The sequence below is a fragment of the Phoenix dactylifera genome, chromosome 4 (genome assembly GCF_009389715.1).
Source record: "Phoenix dactylifera cultivar Barhee BC4 chromosome 4, palm_55x_up_171113_PBpolish2nd_filt_p, whole genome shotgun sequence".
Classification (NCBI taxonomy): domain Eukaryota; kingdom Viridiplantae; phylum Streptophyta; class Magnoliopsida; order Arecales; family Arecaceae; genus Phoenix; species Phoenix dactylifera.
In genome coordinates, this window is record NC_052395.1 from 21,369,636 (window position 1) to 21,396,976 (window position 27,341).

Sequence of the window (27,341 nt, forward strand, 5' to 3'; positions counted from 1 at the left end):
AGACCCATCCAAATTTGATTTGCTTTATTACTACAGAGTTGGTGTTTGGATAAGTTTACCGTTTGTGGGTGTCCGGCCCCCAACAGGAATCCTCTTTAAGCCGGGGAATGTAAGGAAAAGATTTCCCCACAGACACATATCGTGCACTGTAGATATCTCGCCAGATGTGGCAGTTGTTGTCAGGAATCTGTTTCCTTCTTGTCATGAAAAGCTGAAGAACGCCATGATAGGATTGTATGTGGCCTGGAAACGGACAACAGATTTCCTCCTCATCTATTCAAACTTCAAGAAATCTTTCTGCTACCCCTCATATAATCTTCATTTAGCTTTTGGTACAGAGGATGGAGTCATGGCCCACCTATTTACTTGAAGTTTATTTGTTGACGTGAGATTTCTGAATATATGATAGTATCAGTAACATCAATCTGTTTGTCAATTAGTAATCAAAATTAGCAAATATGAATAGTAGTGCAGTTTCCTGATATCAAATTCTAAATCTTGATCTTGAGCATTTCTCAGTCTCTGAAAAATTTTCTGGTAGATAATGTTATAGTCTTGCTCTAGTTTTCCACTGTTTTCTCCTCTTGACCTTCTCTTCCACCCCCTTCTGCATGCAAGCTTTGTGGAAGTAAAACACTATATATGGAAGGCAATTTGCAAAGTAAAAGAAAACTATGTTCCCAATTATATCAACCATGACAACTAAAATTTTTGAAAGGAGCGTTCTAAATGTACCTAATTCTAATCGCCAACTCAGATCAGACTGCCAGACTTTCTCTTCTAGATTTATTTGAACACGTCATTGATTCTGAGCACGGAACTAATGCCAGCTGAAGCTGGAAGAAGAGAGCCGACATATAAAACAAGCAGAGAAAGGTAGCCATCCACCAACTAAAATTCATAAAGACCATGTGTCAGACCTTATGCCCAAACTTCGTTACAAAGCGTTGAGCACACTATTATTTCCTGCTTGCCAGAAATTAGAAGGTCCGGTGCGGTTTGTTCTCAGAGTTCTCTTCTGAGAACAGCCCCATGAGTCTTTGGTGACCAGGATTCCTGGCATAAATTAGAAAGTGTGAGACAAAAAAAAAAAGCAACCCAAAAAACCAAAAAAAAAAAAAATCCAAACAATCCTCCAAATTAGGATTAAAAAGGAGAAGCGATATAACAACTCCCTTCAAATGAACATTTTGGACACCAGTCAAGATGGATTCCTCTTCATTAACACCTAATACAAAACAAGGAGAAAACTAGGGGGAAAAAAGAGAAGAGAGAGAGAGAGAGAGAGAGAGAGAGAGAGAGAGAGGAGATCCATCTAGCTCTAAAGGTGGTGACTAGCATGATTGAAGGCCAACATCTCTTTGTTTTCTTCTTCTTCTTCTTCTTTTTTGCCCTCGAAGGATCCATATTAGATCCCACCATTATCCGTGCTCCATTGCTTGTGGCCTGGAACCCATTTGGGGGACTTGGGGCTAAAGAACCGGGATTGTACTCGGCCGTCGAGCAGCTCGACCACAGGCCCCGACCGCACGCATCGCGGCGCCTTGTACTGGTTGATCGATGCTCCTTGGCTCAACGCATAGTCCATGAGTTTGTCGAACGTCCCCTCCTCCACCACTCGGATCTCCAGCGGCCCGATCGAGCTGTCGCACACCCGTCCTTGCCGGTACACGCTGTTCAGAGACTCCTCCACCGCCAGGCAGCAGTCCTCGAATACCGACGGCGGCACCGCCGTCCCACCCGCCTTCAGCTCCCAAAATAGCACGTAGTGGCCCGGGATGCTCCAGGTCTCGGCATAGCTTGTGTACTCCACCAGCGACGCCCCAAATGGCTCCAGGTGGTTCGCTGCACTCCTCACCGCTGCATGCAGCTCCACTTCGTTCGTCTTTTCCGAATCGACACTTAGAGCCACATTATTTCGCCGCACGAAATTGAACTGCGGCGCCTTGTTCTTGAATCCGGCGACCCGAAGCACGTCTCCGACTCTATAACGATACAACCCTGCGTCACGACAAGTTCAAAATTATCATGGCATCGACATAAAAGTTTTTTTTTTCTTTCAAGGTAAATGGAGGCTGAGGAGGAGTGAAACTCCAAAAGCCACCGTGTTTATTGAAGTAAAAGTTTTGATCCATCGTTTTGTACCAGAGTAGGTGGTGACCACGAGCTCGTACTCCTGCCCGAGCTTCACGTCGACGAGGTCGACCAAGTCACGTTGATCGTAGTCCTTGGCGCCATTGCCGGCATGACGGACCGGCAAGAACTCAAAGTAGGCCATGGTGGGGATCAAGGTGTAAGCAACCTCGCTGGGTTTGCACATAGGATTAAGGTTAATGCCGAAGTAGCACTCGGATGACCCATACATCGTGCACGCCAATGGGAGGCCGCCGCCGTAGAAGTCGAGGGTGGGAATATATTGTGCCATCGCGCCGGTGACGATGACGTCGATGTACTTGGTATTTGGCCATATTCGGCGGATGATGGCCTCCCATGAGGGCTTGCTGCACTCGGCCTCAATCTGGCCTGCGAGGCCGGGGTCCGGGCGGAGCACACGCTCGACCGCCTCGCGCACGGCCCGATCAGCGATCTCGGGGTCGAGCATGCCGGTCCTGATGTTGCGGCACAGACGAGGCCAGTGCTTCTCCAAGAATTTGATGGCTCGGATGAAGCCGGAGGCAAAGATGGCGCCTACCCGAACCACCTCGGCACGCTGGACCAGACCGCACAGCAGCTGGGCGTACATGCTTTGGTACGAGTCCAGGCACAGAATGGCCTCGTTGGGGCTGGTGAGCGTGTTGTAGGGGTCGAAAGGCCGCTCGAGGAAGTGGCGGCTCTTGTAGTAGCTGGTGAGTACCGGCCTGGCGACGAGCCCGCCGGGGGTCCGGGACTCCGATTTCACGAAGTAGAGGTACATTGCCTTGCCTCTGTCAAGGCCCGGCACAAATTGGCTCATCACCGGCGTCATCAGGCTATAGAAAAGTGATCGGCGGTCAAGCTCATCGTCGATCGTCGGCATGAGCTTCCGCTCACCGCCGGATGTCCCGGAGCTTCGACGAGACAATAGACCGTGTAACAAAAAGTTAGTGCTGCATTACCAGCTAGTGTACTAATCGGCGGCAAGGTCTGATGGGAAAGCGATGATTAACGAACCTGGTGAGGAATTCAGAGATGGGTCGGCCGGAGATGATGGGCGAGGTGTCGCCATGGGCGATGCGGAGGATGTCTGGCTGGAGATCTTCATAGGTGATGACAGGGATGAGGAGCTTGAAGGCGCTGGGGTCGGCGGTGGCACGGCCGGACAGCCCGTGGCGGCGCAGATACTCGGCGGGCGCATTCTGGGCAAGGATCTCTGAGAGCACGCGACGCTGGACCTGGTCGGCATTAACAGTCACGTCCTCGATGTAGTCGAGAACCTTCCGGTGCTCGACGGGGACTGCGGCGGCAGCGCAGGCCTGAGTGGGATTGGGAGCTTCTGGCATGGTGATGGTGGTGGCGACAAAGCAAGAGTTGGAGGAAGGAGAGAGAGATTGTGAGAACGGAAATGATTTTGGAGAAAGAATAGGAGAGAGCGCACGGAGGAAGGAAGGGGAGGAGAGGGGCTTGTGTGTGTGCGGAAGCAAGTAAGGGTGGTGAGGGATATATATAGAGGAGGAAATAAAGGGGAGTGCGTGGAGACGGCCGGTCTGTGCCCCACTCTTGCTTCAAGCCATACAGTAGAAGTGGAATGTCAGTTTTGAAAATTCTATTCCTTCCTACTTATCTTGACCTTCTTTTCTGGATTAACCGACCCCATGAAATAAACAGTGTGCAAGCTTCACATGTTCTTCATAGTCTTCATGTCTAGGTTACGGATGGGACATCTCATACAATTGGAATGACCTCAAAATATGAGGAGGAGCAATGATCATTGAGGCCAAATCATGAGAGTCCGTCATGTCCTAGTGCTCCTTAAATTCGCATTCACAATGGTGTTAAGCAACAAGCAAGAGCAAATTATATGAACAGTGATTTACTTTGAAAAACGATATTATTTATAACTGATAATATAGGAAATGCCTATGAAAAAATAATACTCAACTATAGTAGTCTACAAAATTTTAGTTTTCCTGTATTTTGAGCAACACGATGGTAGTTCAAAAACACACCCGAATAAAGTCACTCAACTCCACTGCGTACCGCAGCCCGCATATCATTGTGCCAACTTAAAGAATGAGTTTTTGAACGAGGAAACTGTCTTATTAAAGCGTTTTCATGTATTTTATGACATGAAAATAGTGCAAAAAAATTCATGAGCTTTTTTTTCATTAGTTTTTTCCATCTTAGATTTTTCGTTGTGGAGTTCTTGTTTCTCGATTATATTTATGGCTATAATAACTCCAAAATATTTGATTTTTTATTTTATTATCTAAAGTTACAAATCACTATTTTTATGGGATTATACTAGCAAGATTTGGACTTGAATACCATAGGCTAAATCTAAGCAAACAAGGAAAAATGTCTATCAATCAATTTATAAGCCCCTATATATATATATTTGTATAATGATACAAAATTGCTATAACAAACATCTGTGGTAGACAGTTGTTCCCTTTCTCAGTAAGAAAATTAATTTCCGCCTAAAAATCCCGAATTAGACACCATTACCATTTATATACCAACAGAAAACACAATTACCACATGGAAATCTGAGCCAATTCCTCGAATGATATGTCAAAAATATCATAATTGGAAAAGGAGATGTTAATTAGGTGTGTTTTAATGCCATCTGATAGATAGGCTTTTGTGGAGCATGCCCATGAACTGGTTGGATGGTTGATATTGATGTATTTACCCCTTCGTTCTATTTATTGTGTCTTACACATAAAGAAAAGATGTCACGATATGTTAATATCTCGAAGAGCAAAGAGGCAAGCTACATGTCTATAATTCTAGTTCGACATGCTCTTCATGCAGCAAGAAGTTCCTTAGAAGGATCATTGATTGGCAAAAACTATTAAAGATTTTACACTTTTTTTTCTAAATTTTTTTATTAAAAATTTGATAGCATGTAAAAAGAAAATGCTAAATGATGTATCAACCTGATGCACAACCCTCAAGAGTCAGGGTGGCAGGTGACCTTCATCTTAATTTGTTATTAATTATGTTGACAATGTTTCTATGGGATTAATTTTGATATTTGTGCACGTCTTCAGCTCGATATTATAGTATCGTCAAAGTTTAACTATTAAATTTAGTCTTGACATTGTGTATGCACATATACAAACACATGTATAAAGTGTAAGTATTAATTGATGCTTGAAACTTGGTGTTATGTGATGAAAATCATATGAGGTTAATTCAATGGCTAGCATATGGTTTTTTTCCTCAAAAAATCCATGGCTTATTTGACATTGTGCAATACCAATGAAAGAAATTACATGTTATAGTAATATTAGCTACTGCAATTATTGTCTTGGCTTATAATCAGGAGTTAGAAAAATGCTCATGAATACTTAGATATTGCGGCTGCTGGTGTCTCCCAAGTGCAATAGTAAAATATGCACCCCTCAGTAGATCATGTCGAAGAATACCTTATTGTAATCATAGTTATTTTAGCTATGGCTCCAATCTGCAAAATTAGTGTTGTTCTCAAGATATGTCATAAATAATCTCTCTCTCTCTCTCTCTTGCGCGCGCGCGCTCTCTCAAGATATGTAATAAATAAAAGTGTTGAAGCATATCTTTTTGAGAATAGACAATCTCTTCTTGCAAGGATATTATCTCAATCTAGTGGTACTAGTAAAGGATTTCACTTATAAATGAATAACTAATGGCCATGATACTCGCAACAATCTCACATATAAGAAGATGAACTGTTGAATCGGTTATTATACACATTGACACCCAATCGTAAAACCCAATTGCCATGGAGATTTTGCTTGGCGATTCAGCGTATGAGTTACCATTCTTATTTTGCATGTCAAAAGTAATCAAGCCACTCTTTATTCAGAATCGTTTACGAATAATAAATCAATACTTGAAATTATGTAATATTAGCTAATACATAAGATATTAGAGACAATCAAATTTTTAGTTTTCATTGGGAATATACACTCAATTTTGTTACATCAATTGAGCAATCTTCCACCTGCAAGTGGAGTAACTAATTTTTATAAAACTTAGAAAATGATTACCTCATGAAGTAGGAAAGTCATTTCACTAAAACCTAGACAATTATGGGGAAAGACCTTCTGCACCAAGAACTGCTACAACAGTAATATTATAGTAAAATAACTTAATACCTATTTAGACTAGGCACCCCATGTTCTCTTGTCTCATGGAAAAGCCATATGGATTCCTTTAAAATTTTTGAGTTGAATTAGGTCTGCAATGGATACATGTTCATCTTCCTGTGGGCAACTAGTTTGGAAAAAAGAATAAAATAAAGGATGATGAGAAAAGTATTAGTCACAAAAGTTTCTGGATCGAAAATTACTTGAAACATCAAATGCCGCACCCTTAAGGCATAGCAACATGTTGGCTTGATAAGGTGTAGACATTTTGGTGGGTGTCTCCAATTATATATGGCCAATGACACATGCACATATGATAGATGTATTGACAAAGGGGGCGGTGGATCAAAGCAAGAAATTTTACCTTTCCTTTCCATTTTAAATCAAGAAAACGCAAAGCAATGGTGGACCTGACAGTCCATGCATGAGCCTTAAAGTTCATGCGTGTAATTGTGACAGGGCATCACATGCATGGCTAGTACAATATGCAAGTGTCAAATCAGGGATTGAGTTGGAACTCTCTTATTGATGAGATCAGGGGACAAAAAGACTGATAAGCCTATCTACTTTCTTGCTCCCTATGATGGGCATGGCCAAGCGTCCACTGTCCACTCCCTTTTATCCTCTCAGTTGCAAGACTCTAATTTGGTACACCATAATCATTGCCATGCATGCACTCGGATGATCATTTTTGTCCCCGAGAGAGGTGAGAGCTAGCCTTTACACGCAGAAGACCAGCTTTTTGAGTAATTGAGAATTTATCAAAGGCTTTGGTGAATATGTTTTTGGTTCCCATGGAATTATAATCGATAAATGAATGGAATTATGGTCTATCAAAGAACAAGTTGGGACACATGGCTGGGTACATGCTAAACTCCATCTTTGAGCAGAAAGACAAGCTTTTAAAGAACATCATGACAAGATCATGAGATAGTTGGACTATGTTTTGAAAAAGGAATCTGCTCAAAATCGAACTCCAGTCTCTCTTTCCTTCTGCAGTGGATCTTAGTCATAACCACGTAATGAAAGCTCGAACAAAAGCACAATGGAATTATGCTATCATTGCTTCTCCAATTGGTCCCATTTAGAGAGAGGAAGAGATTCTAGCTAAGCTATGCACTGTTAATTGATATATTTTTGATGCATTACTATGCAAAAAAAAAAAAATGTGGCTAGGATTAGCAAGATCAAAAGGTGTAGAGCACATTAATTGAGAGTGCATTTATCTATTGCTCCCACAGCTTATTGAGGGCGTGGGTGGTCTAAGGACCGGACAAGATGATAAATAATGGGGACTCTTGGGAAGCCTGGGCCGGCTTGATTGTGAATTGAATTGGGTCCAGAAAGTGGGCGTCAATTATGAGGAAAAGAGGTGTAAATAGCAACGCGTTGCATATTATGCGATGGGCGTTGCCGACTTATTGATATTGATAGAAAGTTCGACCCACGACGTGACGTCACGAGCACGACGTTGATTCGGGGCCCATACGAAGGGATGCGCTGGCTTCGACAAGTGGCCGCGGCACCCGCCTAAGACGCCCACGACCGCGAGTCGAGACGAGGTTCGACTCAAACGGGCCCGGCTTCGTAGCTCGCGCCAGGAGCGACGCATTGGCCGTCCAATAACAAATCCCCCGATCTCTGCCTCCTCGGCCTCGATTCGGCCTCTGCAATTTCAAAATGCCTGGACCGTTGCTTCGCGGGGAGTAGCAAACGGGCGATCCAATGCAAAGCACGCAGAAGATCGAGTGTGGACCGGGCCAATACATTTTTGCCATATGGACCAGCTCTTATTTTAGCATAAGGATCGAAAACAAAAAAAGGAAGAAAGATTTCGGTCCTCTTCTTCCGAGTGAGCAAAACCTTCTGCTGAGCTTTCCATCGAGCTAGCACCGCCTATATCCTAAACTCCACCCTTTCCCGAGCATTCTCCATCTCCAGAGATTTGTAGGAGAGTGTGGACCATGCTAATTCATTTCTACCATGTGGACCAGCTTGTCACCTCAGTGTAAGGATAAAAAAAAGGAAGAAAGCTTTCGACCGAACACTCCGCCCTCTCTTTTGAGCATTCGGAACCCTAGCCGAGCACCCTGTCCTCCTCTTCCGAGTGAACAAAACCTTCCATAGAGCTCTCTACTAAGCTAGCACCGCCTATGTCCTGAACTTCATCCTCTCCCAATCATCCTCCGCCTCCCGACCACTGCTTCTTTTTGTGCCTCTCTGAGTGTCGATCTTGACCCTCTATTGAGAGTCTCGATCTTTGCTGATCTCGAAGGCGGGCTATTCGAGCGAGCGCAGGGTGAAGGAGAAGGGTGACAGGGATCCCAAAGACAATGCTAGAGAGAACCCAGAGGGAGACAAGTATGGAGCTTACACTATAGAGGGCAATGGCGAGGAGGATCTAGGAACTATGTCATTGAGACGATGACGACAATGGTCATGCCACTGAGGTTAGTTGTGAGGAGCTTGAGCTTGGCGAGAATACATGCAAGGATAGGGAAGGCGATGATGGAGAGGGTAATGCCTATAAAGATAATAAAGGAAGCCTTGGTGACGCCTTTGGCAATCTTCGCACAGAAGGGGAAGGAGGCTCATGAGTGGGGCTGGACAAGGTTCAAGAGTGAGATCCGCCACATCGGAAAGCCGAATCACAACCAAACTTTTGGAAACTATAACTTGGTCGTATGATGTTCGATTGAGATAATCATTTTTTTAATTAGGTATCTTTTTGAGATCTACGACTAGAATGTTGAACTAAGATAAAATTCTACCATTAGAATCTGAAACGAGCTGGTTAAACTGAAAATTTTTTCGGATAAGACTTTGATCGGGTGTAGTTCTCTATCTGAGAAGAACCGAGCGAAGCAACAGAAGGCAGAGTTGATGTACAAATTGAGATCTACCTTCTCAAAATTTTTAGTATTTTTTTTATTAGAGATGTCTATGTTAGAAAAAAAAATAAATTCTACTCGGATTAAAAAGAAGAATGCGACCCAAATTATATTAGAGCGGACTTCACATTATAAATAGAGACTATGTACTTTATTTTTCAAAGATTAATGAAAGAAAAGGAGACTTAAAGCTATACTTTCGAGATTTCTCCATCTTCTTCAAGTTATCTTTCAAGAGATTTGAACCGAGCAGGTTAAAAAAAAATCTTCTTCTTCCAGATCGGACCAGAGAGAGAAAGAGAAGTAGATGAGATTTGGTGCCCATCCTCAAGTCATGAGAGAGGCAGATAGATAGAGAAAGATGGGGGATGGAGTGTTTTCTTCTCCCTTTATGCTGAGATGGTCGGTCCTGTCCGCACGGTGGAAATGAAATAGCCTGGTGTACCGCCGTGCGGGTACATTGGGCGCAGAATATAATTTATGGGAGAATATGTGTGAGTGCGTGGGGTGGAAGTCACACAGAAGAAGACTCGACCGTTGACCTTCGTGTTGGCATTTGGAGCCATTTCTTTGCCTTACCTAAAGATTGGAAGGAGCGGGTGGAGGGAAAACAATAGTTTAAGCCCACTCCTCCGCAAATTCCTGACCTTGTACCCTTTTTCCCACAATCCCATCAGCTGACTTCTCATCTCACAACTAAGGCCCTGTTTGGGGGAGCTGTTGGCAGTAGAGCTGTTAGAAGTAGAGCTGTCTGAAGTAGAGCTATCTGAAGTAGAGCTGTTATAAAAAGTTGTTTGCTGTTTGGTAATTACATTCGTAAAGTGCTGTGGTACTTTGTTTTGTGTTTGGTAAACAAACTGAGAAAGTACTTTTGCATGACAAAATTACTATAAAAGACATTGCATGGTATTATACAACAGAACATAATAAAACATAATATATATTAATACATAAATATACAATATAGTATAATATTGTTGTAATATAAAATAATATTATTATAATATAGCATAATAGTAATATAATTGTTAGAGTAAATTAATATTTGGTAATATAATATAATATTAAATTATTTAACATAACATATTAATGTATTATTTCGGAATGTAATATATATTATATTTATAGTATAATACAATAATTAAAGTATAAAATATTATAATTATTAGTATAAATTAATTTCTCATAATATAACATAATATTAAATTATTTAAAATAACATATTAATGTATTATAATGTAATGTAATATAATAAAATATTTATAGTATAATACAATAATAAAGGTATAAAATATTATAATTATTAGTATAAATTAATTTTTCATAATATAACATAGTATTAAATTATTTGAAATAACATATTAATGTATTATAATGTAATATAATATAATATAATATTTATAGTATAATACAATAATAAAGGTATAAAATATTATGATTATTAGTATAAATTAATTTTTCATAATATATCATAATATTAAATTATTTAACATAACATATTAATGTATTATGATATAATATAATATGATATTATATTTATAGTATAATACAAAAATAAAGGTATAAAATATTATAATTATTAGTATAAAATAATTCCCATAATATAATATTATATTATATTATTTAAAATAACATATTAATATATTATGATATAACGTATTATAATATTATATTTATAGTATAATACAATAATAAAGGTATAAAATATTTTAATTATTAGGTTTAGGTTTATAAAGGGACAAACTGTGTAATTATTATATTTTAATATGGGCATTTTTGTTAAACATACAGCTTTTCGAAAAAGCTGAAAACAGCTTTTGAGAGGAAGCTCCAATTTGGAGCTTCCTCTCAAAAGCTGTTTTCAGCTTCCCGCAAAAGCTAAAACAGCTTTTCCAAAAATTTACCAAACACAGTTTTTTATCTAAAAGTACTTTTGGAGGGCCAGAAAGTGCTTTTTGGCCCTCCAAAAGCTCCCCCAAACAGGGCCTAAATAATTACAACCCCACTCCCTCTCTGTATCTAGATCTCTGTGTCTACAATCTATACGCTAGTAATGTACACACTGTGTAGGGATAGAAGAAGGTAAAAACATGTTTTTCCAGTCACATATATTTCATTTTTTGAAAATTAATATCCAGTCCTTTCTTTAACCGAACTTTAACATGCGATTATATTCTTTGTCCATTAATATTTAATTTTTACTTCTACATATAGTATACAAGATTTGTAGAGACTTTTACTTATATTATCCCGGCACATCGTTGTATTATCTCTGCATGTACTTTATGTTTTTATCTTACCGCAAAGCTAATAACATATTTCTCATAGTAATTCAGCATTCTCATATTAAATTATCAAAAGCAGCATACAAATGCTTGTTAACTTAATGTCTCCTCTAACCACTACAACGGAAGGCAGTGCTCGCACCAATTGCAACATGAAAATACTAATCTAATCATAAAGCGAATGCGTTCTCCCGCTCTTTAGGAGTCAATCATCCTCATGGGAAATATATAATTAACCTAATGATGGATTCAAGAACACTTCTTAATTTCTATTTAACTTAGAGTCTAAGAAACAAATCTCCCTTTAATAGCTCTTTAATTACCATCCTACACCACGTCTTTGAATACTTGAAGCCCTAGTCACAGTTTTAGGTGGCTTTTGGGGCTTCGCAGAGCTCGAGCACCAGTGCAGGTTGCATCATCTTAAATCAAAAGATACAGGGTTTTGATACTGTTTTTTACTAAACCATGCATACTTGAAAGCTCCCGCTTCCAACTAAATTAGTGGTGTCATTAGAAACTTTCGACCTTGTTCTTATATTGTTTTATGCCAGCCCAACTCTCTTGCCTAGCTAATGTTAGGCTTTGTTTATTTTGTTTAAGCAAGCCAAGAGCATACCAATATTTTAGAGAAAATGATAGATAAATATCATTGACTGAGGCCAGGTTCCCTAGTGCGAGGATCCTAAAATCTTATTGTCCCCTTGGCTTATTATGGAATGAACACAGAAAAGAGCTATGGTTTTCCATGGAGGTGGGCTTGTGGTACTGTGCTAGTCTTACACACCAAAACAAGTGTTTAATCACTTCAGTAATCTGGTAATAGTCAAGTGTGGGCTATCTCCTAGTCCAGTGGTCCTGAGCTATTAATGGGTGTCGCTTCTACAATGGTAAGTGTTTAATCACTTCACTCAATGTGGAAGGTTTCTACAATTCTTGTATTAGTTATTTTTAATTCTAACTTCAAACTCCATAACCATAGCTCCCTAGATATTTCCTTGCATACAACCAATGCATTGCTAGCTGAAATATAGCAAGAATCTTCTTGGAAAGTATCATATATATATGTATTTCTAAGATTTCCCTGCCATGCATTAATAAGAAATACCTCATCAGAACAATGGTAGGCTTACGCTAACACGCGTGGGATAATGAAGCATACATGAGCTTTAGGAACACGTACCGACCGCATGCGCGTAGCAACATAAGACATGTCGGAGCTGTACTTCCACTGTTCTTTTCAGCATGGCCCTGCATGCTTCTCAACAGTAGCCATCAGAGGCTTGTTGTCTAGCTCGAACCGTCGCTGTAGCTTCAAGCATTCACTGCACCAGCCTAAAAGATGCACCTCCAACCCAAGGCCATGGAAGCCCGCCGAGAGCATCAGATCCGGTGGGAGGGCCAACGTCTACATGGATGTGATGGTTATAATAATGCGACAGAAATTGTGCTGTATATATACTTCTCGAGGTCCCTTTCCTTGGCTCTCCTTCATGATGAACGCGGGCATCTGCGACTATGACCTCTGAACGTGCTCTTTGTTATCTTCTCTCCACCAACTATTTACGACTCTCCCCCTCCTGTTTCACGGGCGACGAGTCCCTGTTCTATAAAGGGATTTCATGACCTCTCTTTTCTTCTTCTCCTCTAGATGGAGAATATTATTGGTGTGCTGGTGTGGTGTCTTTATCTGTTCACTGTTTCGACACCAATGTCGGGCGAAAGGAGTGACATGAGGACCACAAACAAGCACCTCTTTGGTCGTCCCGTCGTTGTAGAAGAATGTTGCATTATACTCTGTCTTGGGGTTTCTTAGGTCATCGACCGACAAGGTTGGCATCATAGGTCAGCTAGGGTTCTTGTATTTAAGGAAGGCAGGCTACCATTTATTATTTGTTGGGGACTAGTGGAGGGTGAGGTTCCATAGTTAGTGAGATACATATACATGTGGGCCTGAGCCCTATAATGAACTGTTTATACAAGCATAGACGCAAGTTTGATGGATTGTATATTACATGTCGACGAATATATGCAGATACCTACATTGAAAAAAATATGGAATGGATTCATGAACAAATATAATAGAACGAGGGGAAATCATGTGTTGCTTTTATGGCCTCTCATATTGTTCTTGACATATTCCCAGTTGTTGAATATTGATGTTATGTGTTGCTTCTATGGCCTCTCATATGACTGGCAACCATGTTATGCGATGGAATCCAGTGCTTGCCCAGAAACTGCTTTGCATATTTCTTGTTATGTGACTAAGATCACATGAATTATGTTCTTTCAAGATTTTCAGTGAGACGCTCGTTGATATGGATTGTGTTGTCACCTATGGTTATAAATGTTGATCGGTGAAATGTTGGCGTCTTATGGAGAGCCCAACAAGGTCGCAGAGCAAAACGAAAAGGAGGCCGGGAGAAACCAAGACCACAGGCAAGCGAAAAACACGCAAGATTTTTGCGATTTCCGTGGTGTATGATCAATTAGACTCGAGGTGACAGATAGAGAAAAATGCTCCTGGGGCTTGGATTTTGGACGTGGACAGAAGTGTAGGCCCTCAGGAATATAGGAGGCACAAGGCATGTGAGACGTGACACAAACACGAGACAGAGACCTGAGGGCATGAAAGCCTCATTTTTTGTTTTCTCTCGACTCGTTCTTTTCTCTTGATTTTTAGTTTCTAGGTTTGCTTGTTATTTTCTTCTGCTTGGCAAGTTGGAAAGACAGCAGAACAATTTGTGTCAGCTACCAACTCTGGACATCACAATATGCTCCTAAACCTCGCAAGATCAGATCTTGTAACCGCTCTTAAGTTTTATATTTTCTTAGTTGAGCAACTTTTTTGGTGGCCAATCCATTACAACGATCAATAAAAATTGAGTTTTCAGACCCTCTGTGTGTGTGTGTGTCTCTTCTTTTAGAGACCATGATGGAATTGTTTGAGCCCACATGACATTTAAGGTGCGGGTTTCCATATTGTATGCAAATCCCATAAAAACAATTGTTATAATGACAACGAAGTGTTAAAACATACCCTAGATTTTGTTACTGGCGTTACATTTTAGTGAAAGCAAGATGGCTAGAGCTTTGGAGCTGCATCCTTTATTAATAAAGAGAATCACTCAATCATTCAAGTCTGATCTCATCAAGATGACGAGGGTGCATAACTTGAAAAGATATACTTATTTTGATTTCTTCTTTTTTTTAATTATTGAAGGGGATGCGAAGCCACCCAATTTTATTGAAAATAATAGTGCAGAAATATAAAAGCTGAAGATGAAGGTCTCAAAACAGCTGAAACAGAGCATCAACTGCTGATACAGAAATAAAAATTGGGAAGCAGGAGAAATTAAACCAGCGTTGCAAGTGGAGGCAGTAACTGCAACAAGGAAGCTTATTTTAAACAGAGAAACAAAACAGCAGTTCACAACTTTAAAAGATGTCTTCAGAAATATTTAGGAACATTTTCAACTACTGTCAGCTTTATGTTCCCCTTCCAACCAAGTTATCAGATGATAACTTCACATTTTCTAAACACTGACATCTTTGGCCTCCCTCTCCCAACAGCGGAACATTTTTTTTGCTGCATATGCCCATAATAATGGATCTATAATTTGCCACGCTATTCTATTCTTAGTTTGTAAAACCCATCACTTCTCTCCATTTGTTGAAGCGTATCTTGCCGCCCATCCCCTTCACATTTACACCGTCAGACATTTGAGGCTTACCTTATTTGCTCCAACCCTCCAAATTTCTCTGAATTCTTCGCCGCACAAGATTATTGTTCTTATTTTAGTTTTAATAAGCTTATTCTGCGTGAATTAATTATCCTTCCCAAAAAGCTTTTCACGTCCAAATCACTAGTGGTAAAATCTCATTGGCAGTGCAAGGGAAAGGTAGATGCCACTCGAGATATTACTGTTGCGATGAACATGACACTGGTTGAGCTTCTGACATGTCCTCTAAACGTACGCTTAGATGAAAAGGAATATCTGACTTTATATCCCTGTACGTCACTTGTCAAATCAGCATGTTCACAAATTTTAAAGGGGGCACCCACAGGGCGAGCATGAGGACACTTCCCAAGGCAAGCATTGGAGGAATTTTGGGAGTACAGGACGTAGGAATGGGAGCATTGATTGATTGTGTATGGTAAAGGAGGATAAGGTTGATCCAAAGTTGACAATATGTGAAGTGACAAGACTTGGAAGGCAGTGTAACGGGTAGAAGAAAAGGAGAGCATCGATGGGGTTCCGTCCCAACCAACGGAGTGCCCCATTAACTCATTCACCATCACTAGATTACATTTCTAAGGCTTTGTAACTCTACCCATCTAAACAACTAAAGGGATGGTGCTACAATGATATAAGACCAAGCAGGGTGGTGCTAGAATAATATCCTTGCTTGCAGGACATAAACTGTGGTTATTTCTGAGAAAAGGAGAGGCTGCATGGAATGATGGAAGCACAAGTTTTATAACATTGTCCATTCATCCTTTCTTTTCCGTGGAAGTGCCATCAGATAAGGCCAATGTAGCGAGCACATCTACGAATGGTGAAGAAATGAGAAGATATAGCATAACATAAGCAATTGGGTTTACATAATTGTATAGATTGTTGGGTTTGCTCTCGTCTTTGTACGACTTGTGATGACCGCATCTTCCAATAAAAGATAGTGGAGAGAGATAGAAGGGGAAAAGGGGTGTGGACCATGGTAAGAGTGGATGGACCTCTCTGGCTTTTGTCTGGCTAGTGCTCTAGAGTGTGCGTATAGATTATTTTACATGCCAGTTTTTAGAAGGTAGTGAGATGTTTGATCATGAAAGATTGCCCCCTCCGGAATACTAAGCTGCGAAGGATGGCACTCAGTCAGTAGCACTGTTTGCCTTTTTGTAAACATGAGTGGCCCGATATGAGGTGCACTCGAGGCCCCATTCAAATGGGTGTAAAAAGAAATGAGTTGCATGTCTTGCCCACCTCTCCTTGAGCTCATCCCCTCTCACAACATGAAGGCATATAATTGTCTCAGGATGGTGGGCTTCTTTTTGTCCACGACCAATGAATGACGCTCACTTTGTGTAGGGGAATAAGTCCTGTCCCCAACCTATGACTCTCATCAAAGTGGGACGAAGGGCGCCTCTGACTCAACCACCCCTTATGACACCATGCCATTGGACTCCTCTCTCTTTCTCTCTCTCTAATTCATGCATACATTACCAGAAATATGCTCAAGTTCGCAAGTAAAAGCATTCATGTGAGAGCCTATAATGCTAAGCAGGCAGGGTAAATGTCGGCATGAATATCGAAGATTTAAGTTTGCAAGCCTTGAAGGTCCCCCACAACCAATTGGAAGAAATAATTGACTCATTCCGACGAGACATTGACACCTGTCACACATCAGAACGTACATAGCTCTCTTTCCTTTGTCATGGAAGGTAACAGATGATTATTGTTTTAGGAACATAGAGAAGGAAGGAAAGCAACCATTAGTTGTAACAGTATGCACCACTCGCTAAAATATCTTGACGGTGCCATACTACTCAGCTTGGAAAGAATAGTCTTTCAATTGAAATCAAAATCCACAGACGCGTCCAAAAGATAGCAAACTTCATGTTGCACCTGCGTCAACCTATACTCTCAATCAACTTCGTTCTTCCGGACAAGCGTGGTACTCGATCGGTCCTCTCAAGAAGCATGGAACCAATTTTCATGCGAAGAGCCCATGAAGATCAATGTGGGCTTGGTCCATCCAATTCATGTTCATGTGTCTTGGGGCACCTTCCGATAGCCAACTCTATATGACTTGCCCTATGGAAGTTTAAGATATCTAAGGTAGTGCACATTTCGTAAGTTCGTCGAAGGATCGTATAATAAAAATTCGAGCATTCGTCAAAGATGGGAGCTCTCTGATCACCTTTGGTAAGCTATTAAAATGGTGGCATCAGCAAAGCAACTATTATAAACACTGGATAATGGGAACCATGGCACCTGCCACAGACCCCTTCTGTATCTTTAGCAAAGGCATGAATGATCACCTGGTCCCCTTGTCTATATCTTTATGCATTAGAAGTAAACTCCGACAACTCCGGCAAGGAGCATGGATTGCCTTGTGACAAGGAGATAGTTGAGCAAAGGCGGACAGCGATTGCAGGCAGAGGGAGGAGACCGAAGGAGATGAACTTATTTATGAGGAGAAGTAGAGAAGTTGGGCCATCACGTTAAACCCCCTTTCTTCCTCTAATTATCTTCTCTTTTGCTGTTGCGACCGTTGCTTCCACTTTGAGTTTGACCATCTTATGGGGACATTATATTTCCATCCAGAAAGGATGGCCAGGGCTGAGCTCTTGTCATCTGGTGCTTGACTTCAGATGACCCTGAACCACGATTCTCTCACGCCTGGCCCGCTCTTTTAGGTGCCTTGGTCGGGGTCCGAAATTAACAGCCTAAACCTTTAGATGACATATATCAAGCATATTGTGTGCAAGCCTTATAGTATTTCAGTGTGTAATATAGGTTTCAAAGAATTTGAATGTATGACTTTTAAGCATGCATCTACTTGATTGTACTAGGGAGTTAGTAATTACAGGTGGATGGCATTGGATCGAAATTGGACTGGACTTAGCCAGATCCGAGGTATTAAGCGTCCAGAAGGCCTTGGACAAACTCTGGCTCGGCCTAGTCCAGTAATTACTTGGACCCAACAAGATGGGGACTAAATTGTAGCCCTGGTGATCTGGTTGGTTTTGAGCTCTGATATCAACCGTAGAGACGATTACAACTAATTAATTACAAAGGACATGGTCTGAGAGACCAGTCATAAAGAGGATTGGAAGTGATCTCTGATCTGTCTCCGAGGCTCACAAAGAGACGATGCCGTTTTCAGAATTACCTCTGTAATGTGTGGTGGTTTTTACCACAGTTTTGCTTAAAAAAATCAACATTTTGGTTGAAGAAAATTAATGCACGCGTCAATGTTATGGCAGACAAAGATGTCCATTAAAGCATAAAGATCAGATCCTGAAACCAATGCCGGGTACCCTTCCCTTGCTTTTTTTTCTTCATTGTGGTAATAAGTCAAATGTCTCGTCGATTCCAAGTTCCACGTCAAAATGAATTCTATAAGCTCAACCAATTTTTTTTTAAAAAAAATCTGAGTTCTATACCAAAATAGATATATGGATATGTTAAAATACAATATACCATAATAAACATCGAGCTTCTGAAAGCTTGGACAAGTTTCATCTTCCTCCAAGTTACATAAAGAAAAAAAGAGCTTCTGAAAGCTTAATGAGAAAGCTGTCACTCCATGCTTTTTAACATATATCTTGCACGCTAGGTCGTATCCTCGAAGAATCTGTCTGGATTACAATACCATTATGTCTGCAGAAGAAATTGATGGAAGAAATGAGAATATAAAGCTTTTCAGGTTCACAAACATTTTTTCAAACTTTCTGATTTTTCAGCACAGTATCAAGGTCAGCCATATCCTTCACTAGATCATTGAGTGGTCTAAATTAAGTTCAGTTTTTTGGCAGAAACTTAGTTAACAAGACAAGGGCAAAGAAGCAAAAGAAAAGTGTGTATAAAATAATTTTAGAAGTAGTAACAAAATTATGTGGGACTTTGCATGTTTTCTTCTTTTAAATTAAACCCTAAACCCTGGAATTTGAGTTTTAGCAGGAACAATGTTCATGCCTATGAATTATATTAAAACAATAATGACATGTTGACAATTTGAACTCAAGTTTGTCTTGACAGGTAGCATAAGCCATATCTGATGCTTCAATGGAAGAAAAGAATCAACGAGGAGGTGGAGGAGCAACATTGTAGAGAACCTGTAGCATCTTTCATTTTTTTTCTTTTTTATCCTGAAGGAAAGTACCTGCATCATCTTAAGTAGAATATTCTGAAAACCAAGGAACATCCTCTCTAAAACATCCGATTAGAAAGAAAAAAAAAATTCTAAGGAAATGCAAAGAACAAATGTGGTTTTTATGAAACAAGCAAGAAAAGACGTATGTTGTGCATCATGGCATACAAAATTTTGAGGATATAAAGCTAAGATCCATGCCAATTATTGTAAGAATATATAACAAGTACTGTTGGAAAGATGCTCATTGCATCCAAGAAACAAGACTGAGGCGCACATAGGCAAGAATTTGCAAGCAAGGCATATGGAAGCACACAAGTATGATAAGAGAGGCTCCATAAGCACAACATGGTGCACAGAAGGATGTGACCAGAGAAAGAAATTGCCTGAGAATTACAAAGGCAGACACAAGCACAGCAAGGAAGAGGTCACACAACCACCCAAGATACAAGCATGGAGCTCCAGAAGCAAGAGTTTGCAAACAAAGCACATAGAGGCATGTGGCTATGACAATCACATAATGGTGCAGAGGTGAGAGTTTGCACAAGCATAAATGGTAGACAGGAGCGTGCTATCGAGGCATGGGGCCACAAAAGCGCATAGGGTGCAGGGCCGTAAAATGGATCATGTATAAGGCATGAAGGAACAAAAAAGAAAGTAGTTTGCAAATGATGCATGATTAAGAACATGGGCATGGGAGGAGAGGAAATGTAAGGAGCTATGTAAGCACGCAAGAGCAAAAGGAAGCATGCTAGCAAGGAAAAACATCACATAGTTGCACAAGATCCAGCAGAAATGTTGGTGAAGTTATAGATGAAGCGCAACAAACCTGGAGGCACAAAGCAAGAGTTTGCTAGTGATGCACTTAGAGGCAGGGTGCGAGAAGAGAGTAATTAAAGGAATATGATGGGGTACGAAAAAATGGCCTAGGAAACAGACTACCCAAGCACGCAAGGGCATACAAAAGCACACTAGCAAGGATACAGGCAATGTAATTGCACAAGGTGCACAAAAGACAGAGGTGCTAGGATATAAATAGAGAAAATAGTGAGAACGGAGGCATAAAAGAAAGATATTGTGAATGAGGCATATATAGGAACGAACGTATAATAAGAGGGCTCCACAATCACACAAACATGTCCAAGGCAAGAAGACTGTCCAAGCATGCAATGGCAGATAGAAGCAGACTAGCATGGCAAAAGGCTACATGATTGCTCAAGTTGCAGTAGAAACACAGATACAAGGATATAAATAGAGCATGCACCATGCATGGAGGCACAGAAGCAAGATTTTCCAAATACTATGCAGAGAGGCACATGGGTATGAGAAGAGAGGCTGCACAATCAAACAATTTTTAAAGGATTTTCCAATGTAAGAAAGTAAACAAGCACATGACCCCAGGCAAAGTAGCAACTCGAGCAGCCACATAATTGCACAAAGGTGCAAGTAGCACGCAATAGAGAGGTGAATGCTGGTTGGTTGCGCACAAAGTAGAGGTAAGATGTGCAGCGCAAGGCGCAATGAAATCTCATAGTGAAACATGTGCTAGTAGCTCCATCTTGTGCACATGGCCAGAAGTATAAAGAAGCACACGGAGCACAATTACATGCTCGAAGCAAAACATGGAGGTCAGATGCATACGTTATGCAGCAAATGCATGTACAGAGCATAGGCAAAAGTAGGATTTATGTGCAGATGAAGCCAGAGAGAAAGGATTATATGCAATAAATTGTACCAAACAAGCACAGAGAAGGTAGGGCTCTGAGGTTGATGCAGAAGGGTCGTAAATAATGGAGGGGACAAAACATAAAAATAAGAAAGGAAATGATTAAGCCTTCCCCCAGTTATTATGTCAAAATTAAAGAAAATGCTTGCAATGATAGTCAGCAAGATAATCGGCGAAACAATTAATATGGATGAAATTGAACAATTGCACTATCCTGTCATCAAGTCCACAAATGTTTGAAAACGGGCTAACTCTGTAAAAAGAGGTTATCAGGAACCAGGTAATATGCATACAGGATGGAAACATACTCCAAGAAAGAGTGTGTCTCACTCAAGTAGGAAAGACTGGTTGTTCTAAAACCAAGTGACAAGGATCCAGTGAACAAATGCCAGCCTCACAAGGTCTACGATGGATGGGGTCTGCATCATGAAAAAATAGTAGATTGCGGTTAAAATGTCGAAAAATTTATCTGTCTTTATAAATTACATTAAAAATGTTGCTGGAAATTGGACCCGAGGGCGACCACTGGCTAAGAAGTAGGAGCTCCGGTGGGCGGCGTGTCGGCAGGCAGCGTTCTCCGGGGATCCTGCAAGAAGCCGGTGGTCGGGATTTCCGGCGCCGGCCCTCGGATGCTTAAGTCAGAGGGAGGCTTGAGTTTGGAGAGAAAGATGGACTGTCAATAAAAATCCGAAGCCAGAAGCCCCCTTTTAGGAGGAAGAGGTTTCCTTTTATAGGAGGAGTGCAGGGTTACCGGAGATATGACGGGGCGAATTAATGGGTTACCGTCATGATTCGGCATGGTTGTGCGCATTAATGAGTTGCCGTGGGCGACTGAACGAGATGGAGTGAGTCAACGGATTGGCGTGGATGGCCTGAGATTTCGAGTAAGCTGGAGGTCTGTGGAGATCTGCGTATTTAATTGTTGACAGTCGCAGCAGGATATGGCCCCTGTTTGATATGTCGTGGCGTGGCCGGCAAGCAAAGCATGGTGCGGTGAGGCTGCTGCAGGGTGGCTGCAGCACGTAGGCATGAGCTTTTCCTGCATGAGCTCGAACTGCATGAGCTAGGCCTGCATGAGCTCAGTCTTCTGAGCTCGGCCTGCATGAGCTCGGTCTTTTGAGCTCAACCTTCTGAGCTCGGCCTGCATGAGCTCGGCTCGGTCTGTATGAGCTCGGTCTGCATGAGCTCAGGTTTGCTGCCAGATTTGGGTGTTTTAATTGTATTTGTGGGGTGGTCCGTTTTTTCCCCCAACACTACCCCTCGACTTTCGAGTTCGAGCTGTTTTTTGGCTCGGGCGAAGGAAGTAGTCTAGTCGTCGATCATTCTGTAATATAGCCAAATATCTATGGAGATGTATGTGCCAAGTACGATGTACCTCTCATGCAATTGGAGTTAAGTGCTTCAGTCGACTCAGCGGCCTTCTTTAGCTTGTAGTCGATTCAGCAGGATGCCCCCACGCAGATCGGGGTGTGTTGTCATAGGAGTTGTCGAATGGCGTTGAATGTCGTCGAAGTGTCGTCGAATGTCTTCCCGAGGTCGAGGAAGCTTGGGCTCGCTGTCGACTCAGTGAGGCATCCCGACCTTAGTCGGAGGATCATGCACGAGGCCGAGGGAGCTTGGGCTTGCTGTCGACCCCGCGACGCTTTCCGAGGTCGAAGGAGCTTGGGCTCGCTGTCGACTCAGTGGGGCATCCCGACCTTAGTCGGAGGATCGTGCACGAGGCCGAGGGAGCTTGGGCTCGCTGTCGACCCCGCAACGCTTTCCGAGGTCGAGGGAGTTTGGGCTTGCTGTCGACTCAGCGGGGCATCCCGACCTTAGTTGGGGGATCGTGCACGAGGCCGAGGGAGCTTGGGCTCGTTATCGACCCCGCGACGCTTCCCGGGGTCGAGGAAGCTTGGGTTCGCTGTAGACTCAGCGGAGCATCCCGACCTTAGTCGGGGGATCATGCACGAGGTCGAGGGAGCTTGGGCTCGCTGTCGACCCCGCGATGCTTCCCGAGCTTGGTCGGGGTCTTTGATGGAGATGGAGACCGAAGATGGCCTTGTCCGTTGGCGATCGTGCACCCCCACCTGGAGTGGGGCGACGTTGGAGATAGAGATACCCGTAGGTCGTCTTTTGCATTCTCCGACCTGGAGATAGGTAAAATATTGAAATTATTTAAACCAAAGTGGCGTCCTGTACCTTTTGGAGACATTTTAATGGCTTCCGAACTTCGAAGTCCCTCAAGACTTGGCTCAGCATCGGCTTTCTGAAGGAGGCATTCTGAGCTTGATCTCCTGAGCTCGAACTTCTGAGCTCGGGCTTTTGAGCTCGGCCTGCATGAGCTCGGCTCAGTCTTCTGAGCTCGGGCTTCTGTCTGAGCTCAGGCTTTTGAGCTCGGCTTCTGAGCTTGGCCTGCATGAGCTTGGCTCGGTCTTCTGAGCTCGGCTCGGCCTGCATGAGCTCGGCTCGGTCTTCTGAGCTCGGCTCGGCCTGCATGAGCTCGGCTCGGTCTTCTGAGCTTGGTTTGCATGAGCTCGGCCTGCATGAGCTCGGCTTGACCTTCTGAGCTCGGGCTTCTGTATGAGCTCGGGCTTTTGAGCTCGACTTATGAGCTCGGCCTGCATGAGCTCGGCTAGGTCTTCTGAGCTTGACTTGCATGAGCTCGGCTTGCATGAGCTCGGCTTGGCCTTCTGAGCTCAGGCTTCTGTCTGAGCTTGGGCCTTTGAGCTCGACTTCTGAGCTTGACCTGCATGAGCTCGACTCGATCTTCTGAGCTCGGCCTGCATGAGCTCGGCTCGGTCTTCTGAGCTTGGCTTGCATGAGCTCGGCCTGCATGAGCTCAGCTCGACCTTCTGAGCTCGGGTTTTTGAGCTCGGACTTCGGAGCTCGGCTCTCAGTGAAAGCACTAGCCGTTAAGGTTGCGGAAAATGAAGGTCGGCCTTCCGTCGTGAGGTATTGTCCGCCCTGGGAGGGTCCACGTAGGTACCACGCCCCCCTATGGTTTTGTTCCTTCGGTGCGGGATCTAGTCCTGCTACCAAAAGGGCCCTCCTGGCCTGATGACCGAACGCCGTCCTGAGGACTTACACCCATGAGGGAGTATATGCTGGTCTCTTACTTGCTGCAGGCCTTGATGATCCGAACAAAAGAAGTGGGAACACGTAGCTTTCATCCTCAGCTTTTATTTCTCTTCCCCTCCAACTTGTTGATGTGAGACTCGGGCTACTTGGTTCCCTCCATGTCCCACGTCGTTGCAGCGGAAGCCGTGCCTGATTCGAGATGGCTCGGGAGAAAGTTTCTTCCTCTGCTTAACGTGAACCCGTGGAGGCGGCACAAGAGGGGCCTCCACTTGTTGCAGGCCTTGGACTACGGCAGCCAAGGCTTGAACTTGCTGCACCAGGGTGTTAAACTGCTCTGGTTGGACTTAAGGGACTGAATCCGCCGGAGGCCTTGATGGTGAGTTCTGAACTGAGTGTCTAGGACTTGGTACGCGATGCCGGAAGGCATTAGAGGCTCCCTTACTCAGCTTCATGGCCACGACTCAGGCCCTTCCTTTAGCGCCAACTGTTGTTGGAAATTGGACCCCGAGGCGACCACTGGCTGAGAAGGAGGAGCTCCGGTGGGCGGCGTGTCGGCAGGCGGCATTCTATGGAGATCCTGCAAGAAGACGGTGGCCGGGATTTCTGGCGCCGGCCCTCCGATGCTTAAGTCAGAGGGGGGCTTGAGTTTGGAGAGGAATAGTCAATAAAAGTCCGAAGCCAGAAGCCCCCTTTTAGGAGGAAGAGGTTTCCTTTTATAGGAGGAGTGCAGGGTTACCTGAGATGTGACGGGGCGAATTAATGGGTTACTGTCATGATTGGGCATGGTTATGCGCATTAATGAGTTGCCGTGGGCGACTGAACGAGATGGAGTGAGTCAACGGGTTGGCGTGGATGGCTTAAGATTTTGAGTAAGCTGGAGGTCCGTGGAGATCGTGCGCATTTAATTGTTGACAGTCGCAGCAGGGTATGGCCCCTGGTTGATATGTCGTGGCGTGGCCGGCAAGCAAAGCATGGTGCGGTGAGGCTGCTGCAGGGTGGCTGCAGCACGTGGGCATGAGCTTTGCCTGCATGAGCTCGGTCTGCATAGGCTCGATCTGTATGGGCTCGGTCTGCATGAGCTCGGTCTTCTGAGCTCGGCCTGCATGAGCTCGGCTCGGCTTGTATGAGCTCGATCTGCATGAGCTCAGGCTTGCTGCCGGATTTGGGTGCTTTAATTGTATTTGTGGGGTGGTCGGTTTTTCCCCCCAACAAAAAAGTTTTGTCTTTTACATTTTGTGATAATAATTTAGTTAGTGGCTTGTGCAGCAAAAGATCCACAAAAAAAGTATCCTCACCTAAAGATAAACAGCAAATATTCTAGTAACCTGTAGTACATGAATTTCAGATGATAAACATTGTCCCGTGCTTTGTACATTCAATTAACTCAAGCAAGTTGTGTTCATTGACCGACATAAAAAAAAAAAATAAAGATCTCAGATAATATTAAGCAAGAACCAGTCTAAAAAGATATCAAAAGTTCATCTAATTTCTCCCATCAACATCAGAAGAACATATCTCAGCAGCTCACTCGAAAAATCAAAATCTCAACCCCGTTAATGGAATGTTGCACTATAAGTAATTGCGAACAGGACAGATTGTGATCGCCAAAACAAGAACAACTTGTCGATGAGAATTAACAAATCTACATCCAATAATCATAAATTTTGTAATTCACAACAGTGCAGCCAATAATCATGAATTAACTAAAATAATTGAATCTAAATCCAAAGAAAGGGGAAAGGGTATACTTTTCTTAAAAATATCATTTTTGGATAATAGAAACGTGAGCTCTCTCTTCCAAGAGATCTAGAGCTTGAGGGAAGGGGAAGAAGTGGGGAAGAACAAGCCCTAATTGCACTTCAGGAGGAGACCTCTAATCCGCAGAGAAGAAGGCTCCTCGCTCTCTTATCCCTCCCCTCTCTCTCTTGGATTCCATCCGGAGGGAAACGGCCGTCGGCGCTTGAGAGCAAGTCGGCGAAGCCGATCGACCTAGGGATCGGGTGACTCGGGTCGGTGGTGAGGAGGGAACGAGTAACGACGAAGGATGGAATGAGGTAGCCAACGAAACGAAAGGAACTCGAATGTAATATTAGCTTTTATGATAGGGGTGTTAATGAAATAGTCATTTTATGCGAAACTGAACTAGTCCCGGCAACGCGCCCGCCGGGACTAGTGAAAAGTTGAGACGATAATTATTACAAATGAACCACCGTCAAGTGGACGTATTATATATATATATATATATGATGTGGAAGTTTCTCATTGCAACTTTGAGGTAGTCTCGGCAAACTGTTTGCCGGTACTAGACGAACTTTAGAAACTAATTATTAGATATAACACACTATAAAATACATATATGATGCGTATTTTTCATTTGGGACTTTGCAAAGAAACTAATCATTAGATACAACACACTATAAAATACCTATATGATTTGTATTGCTCATTTGGGACTTTGCAAGCCTCATGCTGGCACTAGTTGAAACCGGAAAAGCAATTATTATGTATAACCCCACTCAAGACATAAGAATTATAGGAAAAAGGTAGGTTTCTCACAAAACTGCATGATAATCTATCTCAAAAAAGTCGAAAGCATTTTGGGGATGTGAATGAGAATGAGTAACTTTTATTTTAGTTGTTTGGTTTCAGAGAATCCCACCCTAATTTCTATTTTAGAGGGAAGCCAATTCTCCAAAATTCCATTCTGACTCTCCTCTAGTATTCAAATCTCATTCCAATTCCAATTCCAATTTTAATTACAATCATGAACTAAATGCATTAAGAAATGTAGTCATTCTGATTCTTCTTCCAATCTATTCCATATTCCGATCGCAAACCAAATGCACTATGCATGTTATTTATTATCTTCTATATTTTAATATTGCTTAGATATTATACAACATAAAATATAGATACATTATTATATAAGTATTAGATATTAATATTATTAAAATATTATAATAGTATATATTCTAATGCAAATTAATAGTACCACTAAATTACTACTTCAAGTTAAACCTATGCACATTGCATATAATGAAATAATGAAAATAAAAACATATAGAATATATAATTAATATACAAATATAATATAAAAAATATTTCAAAATTCAAAATTTTAGTAATCCAGCTGGGTAAAAGTGACTAGGGATTTCTAGCACATGCAATTCTAGGTAATCTATTTTTCAGTAAATGTGTATACAGGATCATTGCTTCAATCAAATCTTAATAT

The 27,341-nt window shown here is 42.3% G+C and overlaps 1 protein-coding gene and 1 long non-coding RNA gene across 2 annotated transcripts; both read right to left on the bottom strand.

Moving 5' to 3' along the window:
* Positions 1-920: 920 nt before the first annotated feature.
* LOC103707163 (probable indole-3-acetic acid-amido synthetase GH3.1) lies at positions 921-3,989 on the bottom strand. Its single transcript, XM_008791550.4, has 3 exons — positions 3,151-3,989; positions 2,146-3,047; positions 921-2,001 (listed from the first exon to the last, which is right to left on the bottom strand). Exons 1-3 carry the CDS (start codon positions 3,477-3,479, stop codon positions 1,409-1,411), a joined length of 1,824 nt encoding a protein of 607 aa, XP_008789772.2. The 5' UTR covers positions 3,480-3,989; the 3' UTR covers positions 921-1,408.
* A 14,615-nt stretch (positions 3,990-18,604) lies between these two features.
* LOC113462727 lies at positions 18,605-26,186 on the bottom strand. The gene is made up of 2 exons (XR_003385720.2): positions 25,858-26,186; positions 18,605-18,833 (listed from the first exon to the last, which is right to left on the bottom strand). It is a non-coding gene; the product is annotated as an uncharacterized LOC113462727 (long non-coding RNA).
* Between the last annotated feature and the right edge of the window lie 1,155 nt (positions 26,187-27,341).